Source organism: Equus przewalskii, chromosome 21 (assembly GCF_037783145.1).
Source record: "Equus przewalskii isolate Varuska chromosome 21, EquPr2, whole genome shotgun sequence".
Lineage (NCBI taxonomy): Eukaryota > Metazoa > Chordata > Mammalia > Perissodactyla > Equidae > Equus > Equus przewalskii.
The window spans coordinates 5425082-5444984 of NC_091851.1; the positions used below are offsets into that span (position 1 = coordinate 5425082).

Consider the following 19903-nt stretch of genomic DNA (forward strand, 5'->3'; position numbering starts at 1 on the left):
CAGACTCCTTCTATCTGAAGTTACCTTGTTGATTTATCATGTACTTGTTTACAGCCTGTCTTCCCCTACTAGAATATCAGCAACGGGAGAGCTCAGGGGCCTGTCCTGACTTGGTCACCATCATCTCCCCAAGCACCACAACTATTACTCAGTAAACACTCACTGACTCAGTGATTGGACCACACGGGTGCAGTCTGGGGCTTGCAAAGACCTCTGCTGTCCCTCATGGAATAACGGCCACTGGAGTCCCAGACCCTCCTTGGAAATCCTTAACACAGACCTGGAATGATGGAGCAGGGCAGACCCAGAAATGACAGGGACAAAGGCTCAGCTGCTCTCTTGCGCACCAGGCTGGGTCTGAGTGGGGCACAAGGACAGCAGCAGCTGGTACCCCAGGAATTCACAGCAGTTTTCTGGATTACGTGCACACATGGCTCCAAGGCCAGCAATAGCACGTTTAATTCCAAAATGAACAATTTAATGAATAAGAAAAGAACTAAAGGGAAAATATGTAGTCAAACTCTGAAAGCTCCAGGAAGCCTCTTCTTTCTTTTGATGGAGAAAGGACTTCCTGCTTTCAAACAATGGCTAAGTGGTTTGATGATGGCCAGCCCATAGGCCAACAGGTACTCAGACCCCCAGAGGATTGGGTCACAAATACGAAGTCATTCTAGACTATTTGTGGAGTCCATTAATTCCATCTCTGATGGAACTCACTCGATACATGAGCACCAAAAGCAAGCAGACAACCTCAGAAACATCCATTATGGACCCCTCTTCCGCACCAATCTCTTTCCTTTGGAAAAGGAGAGAAATTATGGAACACAAAGTTGGAGATGTAAAACATCAGACACACCATCATCCCCCACCAAGTTGTCTGGCCCAACAGTTGGGATGTTCAGTGGGCAGATGCTGTGGTGTGGCAAGGAGTGCTCAGACCAAAACCCTACGGAACTTAAGCCCAGGGCTGGGACTCCGTAAGGTCAACCCCAACTCTGGCCAAGTCAGGCCCAGAGACTTGATTATTCACAAGGATCCTTTTGCTTCTAAATCATCCTTGGGGTTCACCTGGGTGGTGCTGGCAGGGTCTGGAGGCTGGAGTTGGGGGCAAGGAGAGGCTGAGACGGTTGGGAGATGAACCCACTGCTTGGGTAAAAACAGCAGGTTTTCCACCCCAACTTTGTGCAGAAGTTGTGCGAATCATCACCTTGTGCGGGAACTGAGGCTTTCCCTCAGAAGATACCCCTGGGCCTTCAACTTGGCCCCTGGACCTTTCCAGGTAGTATGAGCAAAACCAAGCTGCCCAAGGGCTCCAGAACATGTTTCCAAAAAGGAAACTGAACATTTCACCAGGGACCCTGAGCTTTGCCTCCCTGGGTCAATAGAAGAACCCACCGGGCTGTCCCTCTTTCAATCTTTCCTCCTTGTCCCTGAAACAGAGTTCACTCTCCTAAAGAGAGAATAGAGACAGAGGGCAGAACAGGCTGGACAAGTCAATCAGGGGCTCAGGGGTAGCTCTAGTCAACACGGAACAGTGGAAAGGCGAGCCCTCTGTGCCTGATGCCATGGAAGGTCACAGCACCACACTGATTAGTGTTAGAAAGAGCCTTACAATCCATTTAGTCCCATACCACATTTCAATACCCTCCATATCAGGGCACGTGTAAATATAGCTCAGAACAGAGGGAGTCTTCGTTTCTAAAAGGAGACATCCTCTTGTTTCTCACTAAGAGACAACCAACGCCCTGGGTCGCCAGTCTCAGAACCTCCTATAAAAGGTTCTAACAGAAAAAGGCTCAAGGACACCCCATGCGCGTGGCCTCTGAGACCAGAGAGAGAAGCTGTCTGACAGTCTAGGACGGCCTCTTCCTTCAGTCGAGACATGTTCTCTACAACCTTCCACCATGGGAGGCCCCTTGGCGTTGTTTTGCTCCCTTGGCTCATAGTGTCCCACAGAGATTGAGGATACAAATTCTAGAACAGGACTGCCTAGTTCCAAATCCCAACTCTGCTATTCCTGGGTATGTGGTCTGGGCGAGTTTCTCCATCTCCCTCTCTGAGCTCTATTTTCTCATCTATAAAATGAGAAAAACAATACCTACCTCACAGGGTTGATATAAAGATTAAATGAATTAATATATATAATTTTGTAATAACTCAGCAGCGATCCCAATGAAGATTAGGTATTAATACTAAAACTGTCTTTAATTTAAAATAAAAATAGATGATAACTGGGACCAAAAGAATATTATACATTGTTAAAAAAACAAAAAGGGAAAAAAAGCAAGATGCTTTGGGGAGCCTGAGACCCATGTTTTTAGAAGCTGCATGTTGCAGTGATCAAAGACAGAGCAAGAGAGTGGGAAAAATAAGGTTTACTGTGTAACGACTAAGATCTTACAGTGATGGAGACCAGGGCTCTAATGCTGTCCAACAGCTGCACCTAGCCCTTGGGTCTCCCAGCTGCTGGCTACCGTATCAAGTACCCTAATTCTAATTTTCCATGCCCCAACTGCAGCCACAGTTTCATCTTGGGGAAAAAAATCACAAATAAAGCACACTGAGGCCACTTTCTTTCCCACCTCCTGGGGGGTCGTAGCTCTGGTAATCCAGGGAAACAGGGAGGGAGAGCTCCAGGCCAACTGCTGCTCCATCTTACTTTGCCTGCAAAAGTCAGACGTTTGGTACAGGAGCTCTCACACCCCAAATGATCTGCACCCCATTTGGAAAGGTTAATGGCATTTGTTTCTTTTTTACTTGGAAATTCAGGCTCAGGTCCAGTTTTAAGGTTTCTATTTAAATGCAGAGTTATATTTCCCCTGCAGGAAAGAGCAGCTGAATCAGGAGGGTATAAATGTCTTACTTCACACGAATAAAAGGAGATTGGCCTGGAATAAATAAGAGAGTACTAGAAAAGCGTTTTGTTATATTAAGAGAAAACTCACAAAATTTTCCTTGGTTGCCTTCCCTTTTAAAACTGGTTGCTTCTCCATCTTAAAATTACAGACTGAGTCCCTCCGCAAGTAGAGACGCGGCTTGTCAGGAACTCTGAGAACCTGGAATAAAGACACCCCATGGTACTGCAGCCTGTTGTGATCTGACACAACACCCCAGCTCTATCTGGGTCTAGGGTAGGCGGGGGAAGAGGAGGAGGGGAGATGACAGAGAGGATGTTGGGTCAGGCAACACCATAGTAAATGCTGTGGATTTCAACTGTTCTTACCCAGCTTCCCCATATGCAAAATCATGACTCCAGTGGTCTGTGGAGCTCCTAGGTGCCAAGTGTAAATTCACGAAGACTGTGGTTGACACAAGATGGGAGCGCTGTCCAGGACTCAGGTGTCACCACCGTATCTGAGGTCCTAGAAGGAGCTAATCAGGGCTTTCACCACAAGCAATAACACCACGGTCGTAGTGGCTCCAGAAGAGAGTTGGCTGGGCTGCTCAGTAGGGTTAAGCAGGGCTCTCAGCGACAAAAGCTGCCCAGCAAAGTGGTCGGTGAGTTACGGATGGCTGACTGAACTTTCAATTAAAAAAATAAAATCACGCAATATATTTCAGTGACCCTACCAAGTTTCTGGATCTGACACACCATGGTAGACTTCAGAATATGTTAGATAATACACTGGCTATTCTCTGAAAACAAGCTCTCATAATTTCTCATGACCAGCTGGTGCTCATTTGTGTAGTCAGGACCCATCTACATTGCTCAACACAAAATCCCCGGAGTCTCCCCTGATTTACCTCATTCTCTCACCCTCCTTTCCAATTCATTAGCAAATCCTCTTGGTATTACCTCCAAAAATCTTCTAAATCCAACAACCACTTCTCACTATCTTTATTCCCAGAGTTCAACTCATGCGTCACCACAGACTTCCTAACTCGTTTCCCTGCCACCATCTTGTCACCATAGAAAACCTTTTTCCACAGAGTAGTTGGAAGGAATTTCCCAAAGTATAAATCAGGTATTTGTACTCTACAGCTTAAAACTCTCCAGTGGCTTCCCATTGCACCCAAATCCCCAGCATGATCTGCCCCCACCAGAGCTCTCTCTTGGCCACACTCTCCCTTTTTCACTAGGCTCCAGACTGGCCTTTCTTCTGACCTTCAAGCACACCATGTTTGTTCCTGTCTGAACACCCACTACTCTTTCCACCTAGAACTTTCTTCCCCAAATCTTCCTATGCAGAGTTGCCTTCCTGATTTGGGACACTTTCCCTGACCGCCCTCCCTAAAGCTGCTTCCTCTACCTTCCCCACCAGTCATCCTCCATCCCACTGCCCTATACTTTTCCTTCAAGGACGTTTTCTTTGTACTATTATTTGATCATTCGTTGGTTTCCGTGCTCTTTGCCTGTTTCCCCACTGGTCCATGAGCTCAAGGAGGGCAGGAACTTTCCTATCTTGTTCACCTCTGTACGCTCTGTGCCTGCACATAATAGGCACTGAATGGAAAGCCACGTAAAACCAATAATTCCGTTTCATGACTACGTCTCAAGTTCTGCCCAAAGACTTTCCGCTATTTCAACCCACCTTGTCTTTGGGGCATCTGGTGGCAAGTTGGGACATTCACCCATACATTGTCTAACCCCCCCAGGCTCCCGTCAAATAGTTCCTGAGCAAGTCTGTGCCAGGCTGTGGGGTACTGTGAACTCTAGCTCTGATGCCACGATCAACCCTCCCCTCCCCAGTGTCAGTCATTATCAAAGATGGACTGAGCCCCTCCCACATGCAGGCCATACTCCTGGTGCTGCAGAAACAGTGGGAAACAGTGGAGACAGGATGAGCTCTCAGGAGTTCACAGCCTCACACCGCGACTGTCTCCTGGCAGGAGGGGGATTCCCTATGCTCTGTAGCCCCCTCCTGCATTCCATCGTTGCTGGGGATAGGGTGCTCACTGAGCATGCCTCTTCCTGTCGCCCGAGGCATTGCTGTTTTCTTATTCCAGCTTGTGAGGTTTGCACAGTTTCCCCGGGGACAGCGGCTGTCTATCTGCTTGGGTGACACATTCCCTCTGCTCAGAGAGACTCAGTTGTTCAAAACAGTGCCTGGAACTGGAATCTTCGTTTTAGATGGTGCCATTTTCTTCATGGAAGGGAATTTAGCAGTATTTTCTCACTCTGTTAAACTATCAACTCTTGCAGAAGTCCCTTCCCTGGAAACGCTTTATAAATCAGTAACTCTTCTCCCCCGGCTCTCTGGGAGCCCTGCCTCGCTTTATTTTCCTTCACAGCAGTGACCACCACCTGGCACATATGTCATCTCCCTATCTCACCATCCCACAATCTCATACTCTCTCTCTCTCTATCTGGTCTCTCAATTTATTATCTTTGCTAGGTATGCGACATCCCACAGCCCACTGCTAGAATGTAACTGTTTTGCTGGTGTCCCTCCAGCCTCTAGAATAGTGCCTGGTACGTGGTAAGTCCTCAGCAAACACTTGTTGAATCAAGAAATGAACTTCCTGCCCCAAGAAGGAACATAATCAACATCTCCCCCAGAACACCAGTGCGGATCATGACCCTGGCTTTAAAGTCACAGAGGACAACACGAAGAGACAAACCACCTTTAATTAACATTATCGTGCAGAGACAGGCTTGTGATTTTAAGTCGGGGCAGCCTCAGGCCTCACGTGCTGGCTCTGGCTCAGGCACGGACACTTTGACCACAGCTGCTCAGACCCAAGGCACGAAATCTGGTCTGCTCTGTCACAGCCCATGCAGAGCCCTGTGAATGTGGGGCAACAAGAGGCCAGGCCGGGGGCACTCTGGCGGACACTGGGCTGACGGAAGAGATGGTAGCAGCCTTCTTTGTCCTGCTGCATATGCACTTTCATGACCTGCTAACATTCTAGGTTCTCTTTTATCAAGGAATCTTTCCAGTGACTTTGCCTGGGGTGGAGTTAGAAGGCCAGGACTGGAATTCTTCACCTCCCTTAGTTTTGTCTGCAGGCTCTGCCTGTGAATAAAGGGCAGGTGTGGAGGTGAGGGGTCTCCTGCCAAGTGCTGGGGTGCCTGGGCCCCTCTGACAGCTTCTGTGGAGCCCAGAAGTGGACGTGTGGGGCCCAGGAAGCCAGAGGAAGGTAAGCTCGGCAGACACCATAAACACATCCCAGCTGCGGGTGAAAGAGGCACTGAGGGCTCCCCTTTCCACCCCATCACGCCCTCGGCCTGCTCCGTGAGGGGGGTTCTACGGTGATGGGCAGGCGCTGAGTGTGAAGGAATGGGAGGACGGCCATACTCTGGAAGGCACTGATGTACAAGGCCTTGGGTCGGACTCAACTCTGAGCTGGGCTTCAGGGAGAACTGACCATTTCTGTGCTGCTGGCTGGACCCCTGAGCCCTAAAAGCCTCTTGACTTAACTGGTTCTGTGATGGACACGTTACTTAATCTCTCAGAGCCTCAGTTTCTTCTTCTGTAAAAACAGCATCCTCCTCAGAGTGTTATTGTGGGGATCAAACAAGTGAATGTACCTAAGGCTGTGAGAACAGTGCTGACTCAGGGCAAGAACCAGACACGTGCTTGTTAACGAGGAATAATAAATAAAACGAGCATCCGCAGCCACACAGGCTTTTGCCTCCATGACAGTCACTCTTCACTGCAGGTTCAGCTACTTGTGGGGGGAGAGGGCCCGGCTGCAATAGGGGGCAGCATGGGTGACATTGTGCCCAGTCGGGCATGGTCATGAAAATGCCATTTGGGCCCAAAGATGAACTCTCTTCTTGGGATGGTGCTCAGCTGCAATCGCTGAAGATCCTGGGCTCCTTGTACCCTGAAAGTTCGCCAGCACTGAGGACAGCCTTTCCAAGGACGCAGACGGTGCCTTGAAACTCCATCCCCTCAACTCATTTCCAAGGAGCAACGTGAGACTTAATTACACGGAAGGAGTGTTCATCCCCAGCTGCCAGGGACTCCTACGCTCCTCCTCACATTTCTAGAAGGAAGAACTTCAGACCTCAGTGATGCTGCATCCAGGTTTGTCGGATGAAGGAATGTGACCTCTTCATTTCCTCCCACACAATCAAGAGCGCTGTTTCTGAGTACCTCTCTTGAAAACTCAAATGTAAGAAACAACCCTAATAAAACATTTCCATGACCAGTGTAAGTCATTTCTAAGAGCCCTACTCTCCATGGATTCAGAAGTGGAAATGAATTGGACAGAATAACGCAGAGGGATTGGTCAAGGGTAATGGTTTGGAGAACACATTGACAATGGAATTAAGAGGACAAAAACCCCAATGAAAAAATGGGCAAAAATGTGATCAGACTCTCCAACCAGAGAAAATGCATGGATGACAAGTAAGCACGTGAAAACATGCTCAACATCATGACTGGTCAGGGAAATGCAAATTAAAACCACAATGAGGAGCCGTTCATACTCACCAGAATGGATAAGATTAAAAGAAAACAAAACAAAACTGATAACACCAAGTGCTGATGATGCAGAACAGCTGGAATCTCACATATTATTAATGCAAATACGAAAGGGTTCAGCCACTTTGAAAAACTGTTGGCAGTTTCTCACAAACATACTCACTATATAACCCAGCAATCCCACTGCTGTATTATTCACCCAAAAGAAATAAAAGCCTATGTCCATACAAAGACCTGTGACTGATCTGTGCATTTTATTGCGTGTGTTACACCCCCCAGGGAAAGCAGCCATCACAGCAGCACACAATACTGCACAGGCTTTGTCTTGTTGTTTATCTGTATGATAACCAGGGACCAAAAGCTGCCTATTTGGGGTGGAACTGATCACATTCTTACCTCTGGGGTGGAGGGAATGAGTGGGTGGTTCCTGACTAACAGCCAACTGAGTAAGTCTAGCTCCTTTCACAGTGATTGGCTCAGGGATGGTCAGCTGACCTTAGTTGGCCCAATCAGATTTTTGTTTGATGATGCCAGGTTGGGGATGAAAGGTGGGGTCGCTGGAGAGACATTCTCTTTCTCTTTTCTTGTCAGTGTGTATGTGCGTATAAGGCCTAAAACTGCTACAGCCATTTTTTTGCCGTGAAGGAAAACTATTCTGAGGAAGGAGTCAGAAGAGATTAGTGACAAAAGAATCACTGAAAATGGGGTGGAGCCCTGATCAAACCATGCCTGATGTACATTTTCTTCTGTATTTTTCAGAGCCATCAATAAATTCTCCTTATTTAAGAAGCCAGTTTTTTGTTACCTGAAAGCCTCTTAACTAATCTAAGATGTGGGTCCGAGAATGGATCTGATTTCTGGAGATCATTTCAACGAGGTAGAACAAACTAGAAACAAGTGCCGTGAGCCAAAGTCAAAGCTAACAGAGATCTGAGATGAGGAGGCAGAGGCTAAGGAGATGGAGCAGTGCCAAGCTGGGTGGGTGACCTTAATGGAGCTCTGGGCCGGGAACTACAGTGTCTGTCACGGGAAGATCAGGACCTGTCAGGACCTGGCCTTGCGGGGGCAAGGGAGAACGGCCAGGGAAAAGAATTCCCAGTGGACAGTGAGCAAGACAGCCTCAGGCAGACAGCCAGTTAGAGGACTGGGGCACAAGGGGGACTGTGTGCTGCCTGGGCCCGCTGCCCAGGGAGGGCTGCTCCTGCTCACGGCCGAGCTGTCCAAGAATCCGAGCAGAGCTGAGCCTGCAGATGGGGCTCAAGCAGGTACAGCTGCTCTTCTGACTCGGTCTGGCCTAGGGCCGGGGACACGCCTTCTAGCAAGGTCTTCCTGAGGCAGGTGGCCTGCAGATGACACGGGGACAAACTACATTTTACTGGAATGTGATAGAACTCAGTGAGCACTCCAGGGACCTGCCCCTGGCCGTGGTCTACTCCTGCACCATGAATTCTTCCCTCCCGCTCCCCACGGGGCCCAGTATTAAAGCGTCTTGCTTCCCGGGCGAGGACTCCCCCTGCACCTGCTCCTCCAGTCTCCATGGACGCTGCTTCTCCTCCTTGCACTTTCACTTCCCTCTCGAGGGTGAGTGGCAGGGCTTCAGACCCTATTTTAGGTTTGGCAACTAGTGGTGTGCGGTTTTGGGCCTCGCCTGTCCTCAGTCCCCAGCCTCTCAGGGAATCGGGATGCTTCTCAGAATTGGAACATGATAAGAGATGTTCTAGGTTCTGTCTGGGGAACAGGAGGCCAGAACTCAAGGTGTACAGGGTAAACTGGGTGGTCTGTGGGTCTCTCACTTGTTTATTATCCTGAATCCTCCACCTCACTAGCATTTCACCATGCTAGTGAAAGCCTAGCATGGGACGACGTCATCTGATCGTGAAAGAAGTTTCTAGCCCAGCATGGTTGCGCAGAGTCCACCTATCCCCGATCTCTGGTCACCACCGTGTGCTGATGTGCCCATTCTTTGCACTGCCCCCAGCTCCTTCTACACTCAAAACATCCAACAAATACCTAAAAGCTGAGGCTAATCATGAGAACGCAGTAGAACACCTGGAGACTTTTAAATGCTAGGTTCCCCATGAGGAGGGAGAATGGAGTTTACAGTCAGCAGATGTGGACTCAAATCCAGGCTTATCCACCCCACGGTAGCCCTCCTGCCCAGAGACCCATTTCCTTGTCTGTAAATGAGGAAAATACTATCTTAAAACTCAGTGGGTGTGTTTCTATGAATATTCATAAAGTGTCTAGTGCAATGCCAGCACCCTGGAGAAGCTTACAAAATGATAGCTGGTTTGTGGGGGTTTTTTTTTTTGATATGTAGTTTCTATCTGGTTTTCTTATTTTTTCCACTTCTCTGCTGAAATTATCCATCCATTCATTTATTCTTCCCATCTTTATTTACTACAGACATTTTAAATTCTCTTCTGTAATTCTTACATCTGGATCATCTGAGGTTGGCTTCTGCTGCTGTTTCCTTATGATTATGAGTCTTATTCCTGCCTCTTCATAGGTTTTGTAATTTATTATTGCATCCTGGAAATCACATGTAGAAAAAGAGTAAGAACTGAAGAACGCTCTTTTCTCTGGGAAATTCACATTCTGCTCTTTCTGTTGGCTAAGTGAGGAGGTGACGATTCGGAAGTCAGCCGGGTTCCTTTGATGGAGACTGAGCTGCGCCCACCTCTGGTCAGCTCAGCCCACACCCAGCGTCCCAAGGACGGGCTAGGCTCCTACTTCTTACCAGGATTTGGTCTGGGGTTCCATGTAAGCCCATGGACTCCTCAATTGCAGGTATCGGGAGAATGTGGGAGCTGGGGCAGATGGGGTGATTGCTCTCTGCTTACCAGTCCTGCCTTCATTCCCCTTTTGCTCAGCAGATTTGGAGTGGGGTGGAAAAGACTGCTGTGCAGAACAAAGTACCATTGCCCGTCCTAGTCTCTCTGACCACAACACATCCCATCTCGCTCTACCACTGCCTGCAATCAGCGGGCTCCGTCTCCACCCTGCGAGGTTCTGGGTCTTGGGCAGCCTCTGCTCTCCCTGCGCTCAGACCTGCCAGGGTCACCGCTCACTTACCAAGGGCTCCTCTCTCTGGAAATCAGTTCATCAAGCCTTTCCCGTCTCCATTCTTTGATAGAGCCACATATAAGAATGATTTTTATATTAGCCAGATTTTTTTCGGTGCTCCCACGGGAGCTAAGGTCGTCTGCGTCCTAATTGGAAGCAGAAAGCTCCTAGAATGGTAGCTGTTATTTTTCACAGTAGAGGAAATTCCCTAAATGCAAGATGTCCTGGCCCTGAACTCTTAATAGTCAGCCTAGTACTAATGCTTGTTTCATCCAAGGGAGGTGGAGGCGGGACCCACCAGGTAGCTTATTTTTAAAAACTTAGTCTTGAGTTTGCAGCAAACACTCTATGGTCCCACACATGGCTCCTCACTTTTACCTCCTTCCAAGGGCCAGCCCCTATGTCTCTCTGCTTGGAGATTTTCTCTGGGCCCCAAGTCCATCCTACCTATGCCTGGCAAGCTGGAACGTCCTTTAGGAACAACCTTAACCAACAGTTGGTGGAGGTTGTTGGGTAAACACCCCAGCTCTCTTCCCCTTGGGTGAGGTAACCTGGGGGCCACGTTCTACACCACCTCCCAGTTCCCCTAGAAGGAGTAAATCCCAGCGGCCCTCAGCGGTAGCTTGCTTGTTCTCTTCCCTGACTCACTGCTCCACTCCCCGGCTGGCATGCCCTGGGATCACCCGTTAGATAAACTACTGGAGCTTGAATCGCTGCTTATAGTCTCCTTCTGGGGAAACCCCATCCAAGGCAGGTTTCAATGCAGGTGTGTAAGCTCTGGGGGCTGCTCGGGTTTGTGTAAAGGGGCCAGCATGCACAGGCGGTTATTTGAGGAGAGGCAAACCCAGCTGAGATTAGATGCACCTCGCCAGAGCACGTCAGGCACATGCGGAGGATGCCAGGAGCGCTGGTGTTGGAGCTCTTCAATACAAACTGGAGTTGTCTGCCGGCCTGTAATAACCGGGATACGAAAGTCCTAATCCGGGACGTGGTCACACTATTTACTCTCTGTTTGTGGTTATGTCTTTAAAGCTTAACGTGCTCTGGATGGAGGATTTAAATAATCGGTATGATGTCTTACAGAACTGGCATGAAGTTCTTTCAATACAATATCCGAAATACATTAGCAAGTTGCATTAGAGCTTGATATTCTCACTTCATTCTTTTTATTTTTTGTTTTTAAATAAAGGAAACTTGTAGGGCCACAGCCTGTAAACGTCCTGCAGGCATGCCAAGAAGCACTAGATAAGCCACTTTGTAAGAAGCAATTTCCTTCTTGTCCCATAAAACTCCCCAAAGCACCTTAGGCGAGCACCAAAGCCCAGGTCTGTCTGCAGACTGCAAATACCGCAGACGTTTAATTACCTCGAATTCATCAAAACCCTAATTGAGACAGGAACTCAAACCTTGTGGCTTAATTACTTTAATTTCAGATGGGTAACAGACTTGGTCACGAGCAGCCCTTCACGCCGGAACACATTCGAGAGAGGCCCACCGGCACTCGCTGGTAATTCTCCAGCCAAAGGAAAGTGCGGAGCGACATAAATAACAATGCTAAGTGAGAGCCATGATTGGATTTATTAATCAGTTCAGTTCCCAATATCCACCCTCTGCTATAATGTTACACTGCTCCGGCTCCACCGCCCTGGGACGGCTTCTCAAGATTTAAGGCAGCGTGCATTTCTTACTGATCTTTCTTTTCCGCCCACTGATCAGACAGCGCAGAGGCAAGGACCAGTCCCCCGAGATCATCCTTCTATCAACACTTCCCTACTTTGATTTTCACTTAGAAGACCTCCCCGACCCTCCCTTGCCTCCACACTGGGCATCCTGCAGCCGTCCTACTATTAGCGAGTGAGTTCTACCAACTGTTTGGTCAAATGATCACAGCAGCCTAGGGTAGAATTTGGAGAGGAGGATCCCAGGGATCGTTATTCTTCTGAGAGCTGATAATTATGTCTAACTTTACTGAGCACGTACGACGTGGGCCAGGTGCTGTTTAATGCTGAACACTTATGTTTCATCCCGCCGGTGACGTGGGAGGCAGGTGCGCTTATACCCACTCCAGGCTGAGGGAGATGAAGGACTTCCCCCAAGGCTCCACAGCCAGCAAATGGCAGAGTCAGGACTCAAGCCCAGGCCAGTCTGATTCCTGGGCTCATGTTCTTTCCAAAACATCATTTTTCTCCCTCTGCAAAGACTTCATGGATTCTACAAAGCCCTGAAGAAGAGAGCTGGATGGCTTTGGAACTCTCCAAGTGGGCACGGGACAAGGAAAGACAGAAAGCAGGGCTGGCCCCCAGAAACATCACGTGGGCTACTTCTAACATCATCATGGGGGGTACCTTTCTCCACGATCATTCAGAGTCGTGACATGAACTCGGCAAAGACCTTCCAGAGGAGGTAGAGTGACTGATGGCAGCACTTGGTAAAGTTCAGGAAGCAATTTGTCTTTAATGCAGCTGTTCTAACCAAGCCAGTGATTAATTGCATTGCTAATAAATTATGAAATCCAAAAGCATTCAAGCCACTTCATATGTAATTAGTTGCATGGCATTTACTAGTGTTTCCCAGTCATTTGTTTCATTTCTTTACATCATTTCTCCCTCTTTAGGGTTGCCTTTGCATCAAGCTTCAGGTACAAATGACTGAACTAATGACAACACTGATAATGGCCAGGCTAATAATCATACTGCTAATGGTGACAATGCTAATTAAGAGAGAGCTAACAGCAACAGCTCTTCTGCAGGATGTGCCTGTTCATCTCTGGAAGACAACGAGAAGCCAACAGAGACGAGAGCCTGGGAAGTGCAAATAGCGCCAAAGGCAAAGACAGACACTCATTTCTTTTTTTCTTTTTTTGGTACTAACCGCATTTATAGGAGATCTAAAAAACACCGTATCATGGGTCCACAAAATCTAAGAAAGAGATGAGGGACCAAAAGGGTGAGAAAAAAGAAAACATTCAGTCTAGCAAGTGGGGCAGAACTCAACCCCCACGTATGGACGCAGCTGTCCAGGAGCCTCTTCTCGGAAGTAACCGTCCACCTGTGGGCTCTGGAGCCTATTCCTGATGAGATCAGGTGTCCCTCTGCCTGTCACCCAGAAGCAACGAACCCAGCAGGTAACCTGGACAAATCGATAGGCATGAAGATCATGGAAGTAAAAAGTGGGCAGTGGGGAACAGCACTGGGTGCCCAAGCGCGTCCTGCCTGAGAAACTCTAGTCAGCCTCAGAGAGACGGGCGGCATCAGGGGCCCCTGCCGGAGGACTGAATGACGGAGGGGCTGGGAAAGGATGTGGGGGAGGGTTCACAGGAGCTTTCCTCAGCCTTCCAAACCAACCCACCGCTTGCAGCAGGCCCCTGCCTCCTCCACAGGGAGGGAGCTGGTTAGGATCCCCAGCTTCCTCGATACTGCAAGTGGAGTGCCGTCAACAAGCTTTGAGAAGTCACTTTTCCTAGAAGACACTCAGAGCCCTGGATGATTGGACAGAGAGCTCAGGATCACGTTGTTTCTGAATAAATTCCTATGAGGGAACTAGGACATCAGAGCCAACAGGATGGCTGCAGACCCTTGGGTGCCCTGTAACGTCCAGGCTGCCAGGCAGCCTCACACTCGGCGACTTCCAGGTGTCTTCCCATGACTTTCCAAAACAGACACCAGCATTCATAAAGGACACGGACCCATGATACCCCTTGGCAGTGGGATAGTCTCCACAGATAAAATACAGGCACGCAAAGACCCTCATGAACCAAAAACAAGCTAAAGGGAACATGTAAGAAAAATGCTTGATCACTGTAGAAAAGGAAGGATTGGGTCTTAAACTGTGACAACTCCAAACTGTTTTTAGCAGAAAGAAATCTGTGTCATTTCTTGTCTCTCTCTCCTTTATTTACTCTCTTTCCACTGAGGAAAAGCATACCTAAAATTGTTATAGGTCATTCCAGTTCAGATCAGTAACACATCGAAATGAAGGCGACACCTTCAGATTCCTAGCCTGCATCTTCAGGCTGGTTGATGGCTCACGTGGACCAGGCTACTCTGCATGCCACCAACATGGAGACCAAATAGCGGTGCCTGACAACTTCCAGTTCCAGTTGGGTCAGCCTCCCGGGCTGTGAGATCCCATGGCACCGTGACCCCAGCCCACGGGCCCCACGCTGGCTGTGCTCCTGCCAGACAGGCCCCTGCCCCACCTCCACGCCGCCACTCCCCAGATGCCACATTCTGCCGTCACTCTTACCTGCCCGGCGAAGAGCCCACAGACACCGATGATACACAGGATATTGAATACTGCTGAGCCCACGATGGTCCCTACTCCCACGTCGCCCTTGGTGATGAAGACGCCTGAAACACAGACCCAGTGTCAGCCTGGCCATTGTGGCCAGCTGCATTCCAAGGTGGGTGCGGGGAGCTTTCACAGGCGCTAAGTTCCACACTTCTCAAGATCAGCAGGAAACAGCCAAGGACTGGAGAGAGCTTTCTCATCTGCACTGGGGAAACTGTCCCACTGCAGCATTGGCACCTTCATGCAAAGTAAAAGCATCACTTTAATGAAATAGCAACAGCAACTATAGCGGGGCAGGAGGCTGCTGTTCTGCTCCTTGGGGTCTGGAGATTCTCACTGACTGTGAGACAACCTGCTGGCAGGCCATCTGTCCCCAGAGCCCTGGTCCCCTCGAGAGGGCAAGGCTGAGACGTTCCCCAGGTTGGCACCTACCTATGACTGATGTGAACAGCTCTGGGGCGGAACTGCCTGCCGCCATGAACGTGGCCCCGGCCACATCTTCACTGAGGTGCAGGCGCTGCAGAGGAGCGAGGACAAATACGGTGAGTTGAGATTCTCCCAGAAACAGAGATGACCGTGACCCCTGAGGTCCCAGGCTCAGTCCCCCTCCTCCTCTTCCTCCCAGAGCTCAGCCACTCCTGCCCCAGACCCCGCTGGGCCATGGCTCCTCTTGCCATCCTCCTCAAGGGGCAGGCTCATGGAGGGGGCTCTTGATAAGATCTAGGGATCCCCAACCCAATGTTCCCAGGGGCCACACAGATAACAGGGAGAAGTGGAGCAGGCAGGAGTGAGGTGTGGGGGGCGTTCACTTCCTTTCTAAAGGCAGCACTGCTCAGTTCCCTTAGTGCTGCCACATGCTTATTTTTTAAGAGATACCCAAATTCACATTTTTATGCAAAATATCCTGATTTTTTTCAATACCGTGGATCTCAGGCTGAATTAGGCTCATGGTAATCCGTCTGCGAGCATTGATTCTAGGAGGCTATGGAGGCTGGGGGTGGGGAGTCACCTTCCTGAAAGCTGCCCCCCTCCTCCATGCTGTCTTGAAACCCCTGTAGGGAGAGTTGGGGTGGAGCTGCGACTGAGTAGAAAGTGAGGAAGAGCCCTGCCAGGACACTCTACACAACGAGCTCTCCAGGTAACCCTGTTCGTTAATCCAAAAAGTGATTTGCAAGAAGACAAGTGCACAGTAGAGGCTGGCTAGCATGCTCAGCTTTTTGGCATTCAGTCACGACCCAGACAGCAAGCTGCTGGTTGGCAGGAAATAGCTGGTTCCCTCCTGGCACCCCAGCTAGGAGATGTCAGTCTTGAAGGAGATCTTCCATCTTCCCCGGGGCACCAGCAGCTGCACTTCCTTGCTCAGCCATGGAGGGGCAGCATGGCCTCGGCGTAGGCCACTGCTCAGTCAGGAGCTGCCGCAGGAGCCCTAACTGAGCCTTTTGACCTAGAATCCTGGGTTCCCTTGATCTTGACTGAACAGCTAAACTTCACACAGGGTTCTGAGAAGACCCTAAGATAGAAGTACTGATGCCTCAAGTTGAAAGGTGTGGCTGGAGGGACGCCTGGGGCATCTTGTCCCTCCAGCGCAGGGAGTCTGCAAGAAGATAATCTAATTAAGAGTTCATGCTCCATGGGTGGTTTGCCAAGACTGGCCCTGAGCTGTGAGCCAGCACCGCTGTCTCTGCTCCAGCTCCGGCTCCCTGCTGGGGCACTGGTTGTGGAGTCCACACCTTGGCTCATCTCCAGTTTGTCTCTTTCTCCTTCATCCACTCAGTTTGCTTCTTCCTCCATACCTCCTTACATCCCTTCCTCTTTCTCCCCTAATTCACTTTGGTCCTGGCAACATCGCACTGGATGCTTAGTCACCAGCTAGGGGGTCTGTCTTCCTGTCTCTGGGCTCCTTCCATCTACAAGCACATGGTCCTCAAAGCCTCCCAAGCTCCCTCCATAGCACTGACTCCTGACGCCCTAGGCTCCCTTCACGATGATTTCAGCTCCGGCTTCTCCCCCTTGGCTCTATGGGTCAGACTCTTCTCTGCTCAAATATCCTCCCTTGAAACTTGTTGCCGCTGAGACCCTCCCTCCAAGGCTGCTCCAATCCTGCCCCTGCAGGAGCCCTCCCCGATCCCCTGGACGAAGCAATCTCTCTCTCCCTTTTCTCTCGCTGCACTCTCCCACCCCCCGGCTCCTCAGCCAGCCCCCTGTGCATCTCACTCTGGAGCAGCTCAGCGCCTAGAACCCAGCCCCTGGCAGTAAGGCCCACACTGCCTTTCATCTTGTTTCCTCCTCAAGGGGGCGTGCTTGCAGGTTCTGTGGGCTTCCTCAGTTGAGAGGAACCCATCTGACAATTATGCGTACACTTCTAGAACAGAGGCTTTGCTAGTTAAAAAAAATGTGTGGGAAAGACAGAGAGTAGCTTGCTTTGCACGTAGAATAAACCACCAAATGGTGGTATTTCAGAGATCACAAATGGCCCCAATTTCGGGTGCTTCAGCGTTTCCTCCCCTGCCGCATAAGGCAACCCTGTCCTCAGGTGTCCTCACTTTGACAAAGGCTTCCACCCTTGCCCACTGTCCATGTCAGACACGAGCGCACTCCCTCTCCTTCTGCTACTTCCGCGGTACAGAGGAAGCCGCTCGCAGGCCTCTCTGGGGTTATTGCGGATCAGTGCTCCTATTTTTTCAAGTACACAGAACGAAGAGACTTCCAGGATGTAGAAGCATCTGCTTAAGTTAGTGGTTCTCAAAGTGTGGTTTCCAGACCAATGGCCTCAGCATCACCTGGGAACTTAACAGAAATGCCTCTTCTGTTCCCCTCTGCCCCGCAAGACCTTGTGAATCAGACACTTGTGGGGAGGGAGGGAGGAAAGGGGAGGGATGACAAAGTCTGAGAACTACATAAAGAACTCGAGTTCCCCATGGGAGGTGTGTCTGGAAGAGATCCTTTCTGAAATGGGATTCTGAATTAAAATAAAATAAAATAGAAAGCTTCCAGATAAAGGGAACTACATTTCAAAACAGACAAGAGATGAAAGCGGCAAGAGAATGAAAGAGTTCTAGATATGCTGGATATTTTCTGATGAAAGGGATTTGACTTGATTCAGCCTGGCGTTCACAGGTCTGATAGCAAACAGAGTCCCTTTCCTGGTCTCTGCGGCCCATCCTCTCATCTCCTTGCCTTTCAGGTGTCTGCTTGGAGCATCTCTGTACATACACAGAAAGAGGAAGGGTGACGGAGATGTATGGTGAGGATTTCCACTCTGCGGGGCCCCCACGAGTCACCAGAGGAGGGTTACGGGGGCAGAAGGATCCAGAGGAGAAGGAGACAGAGGAAGCGACAGGGAGAAAGGAGGAGCAGGATTTAAAAGAGAAAGAAGATGGGAGCCGAACACAAATAGCACCTTGTGTTATGGCCAAATGGAGCAGGGAGAGCTGATCATATGCCTTAAAGCCTGACTGTGGACCAGGATCCGGAGATTCTAAGCAGCCTGATGGAGTGGTTATGCTCATATGGGCTATCCCTCTGAAGCACGCTGGCGCCTGGCATTGCCACCCTGGTTGCGTGGAGGGCTCCTAAGGACCTTGGGGGAGGAGGCTGGAGCAGTACCAGTGCCTGGCTCAGACACGCTGAGAATACGAGGCACCTACCTCACAGATCTTTTCCAAAGAGGGGACGAAGAAGTCATCACACACGATGGCCAGTGCGTAGAACATGTACATGGCCTGGAAGAGAGGAGAGAAGGAGTTAAAGTCAGAGTCAGGGCAAAGCCATTAGGGTGAGGGTCCAGCCACCCTCTGCTTCAATGACATCCTCTGGTATGAGGAGTTCACCATCTTACTCAGAGTTAAACACAAAGTCTTTGCAATGCCTGCGAAGACCTACCTGACCTTACCACTCCACGCTGACCGCACTGCTTACAACTCTCCCCCTCGTCCTCCTTGTTTCCCAAACATGTCACAGACACCTGCCCCAGGGCCTTTGTACTCTGCCATTCCCTCTGCCCAGAACATGCTCCCCCCAGATCACCGTGGCTTGCTCGATCATTCCTTCAGGTCCCTGGTTTAATGTCCATCTAAGCAAGAGGCCTTGGACTCCCCTCCCTCCTGTTTCTTTCTATTCCCCTTATCCTGCTTTGTTTTTGACATATTAGGTATTAAATTAATTTGTTTGTTGTCTATCTCCCCCACTAGAAGTCCATGAGGATATGAACATTATCTCATTTATCCCCAGTACTCAGCACAAGGCCTGGTACATAGTAGGTACTCAATAAATATAAGTGCAATGAAGGAATAAATAAGTGAATAACATTTTTCATTTAGCAGTCTATCGTAAATATCTTTCCTTGTCTCTAAGTATGGATTTACATAATACCTTTTAACAGCATTTCATTGAATGATGATCCCAGTTTATATAACCCATCCCATTCCAGCTGAGCTTGTTCACCCTCCTGTTCCCTGCAGGACAGCCTCTGCAATCTCGCTGCCACATCTTTGGTCAGCGTATCCTCTGGAATTCTGATGACTTCTCTACTTACCTAACTTTATATTTCTTCTTTAATTAATGAAATTTTATTTGGATTCCATTGTTTGTTGATCACCCAGCACCCATCCCCACTTCTTCATAATGGGACCCCAGTTTTGTCCAAATATCCACCACACCCCATGTGGAAGGTGACCCCACCCTTTCCTCCAGGAGCTGATAATGATTGGCCAATCAGTGTGTACTATTCCCCAGTGATGGCTATTGGTTCAGGGGTGGGCACATGACCTAGGCTGCCCAATCAGAGGGCAGGAAAGACTTTATAGTCCTTGCCAGAGGGAGCCATGTCTCACCCTCCAGTGCTGGCTGCAGACAGGAAAGTTGGCTGTCCTGATTGCCACTGGCAGCCACACTGAGGGAAATCTGACTTGAGCTGAAGTTGACCCTGAGTCAACTTAATGACATCACTGAGCCATTGATCACATGGTGCTAGAGCCCACCCTGCCTCTCGACTTCATAATATAACACACTGGCAAATAGGCCAGTTTGACTGGAGTTTTAGTCTGAAACCAAAGTGGACTTTCCAATTTCATGAGCCAATAATATGCCTTTTACACTTAAGCTTATTTGAGTTGAGTTTCTGACACTCGCAACTGTCCTTCATGAAGCCTTCTGTAGCAACCCAAGTATGAAAT

At 49.4% G+C, this 19903-nt stretch overlaps 1 protein-coding gene across 3 annotated transcripts in view; it reads right to left on the reverse strand.

Moving 5' to 3' along the window:
• SLC24A3 (solute carrier family 24 member 3) overlaps positions 1–19903 on the reverse strand; it is a 458948-nt gene that overhangs the window by 105739 nt on the left and 333306 nt on the right. For all 3 annotated transcript variants that reach the window (XM_008517772.2, XM_008517773.2, XM_070589502.1), the window contains 3 exons: positions 18377–18451; positions 15162–15246; positions 14685–14788 (listed from right to left, as the gene is read on the reverse strand). In XM_008517772.2, coding sequence (XP_008515994.2) covers positions 14685–14788; positions 15162–15246; positions 18377–18451 — 264 coding nt within the window. The remainder of the gene's footprint in view (positions 1–14684; positions 14789–15161; positions 15247–18376; positions 18452–19903) is intronic.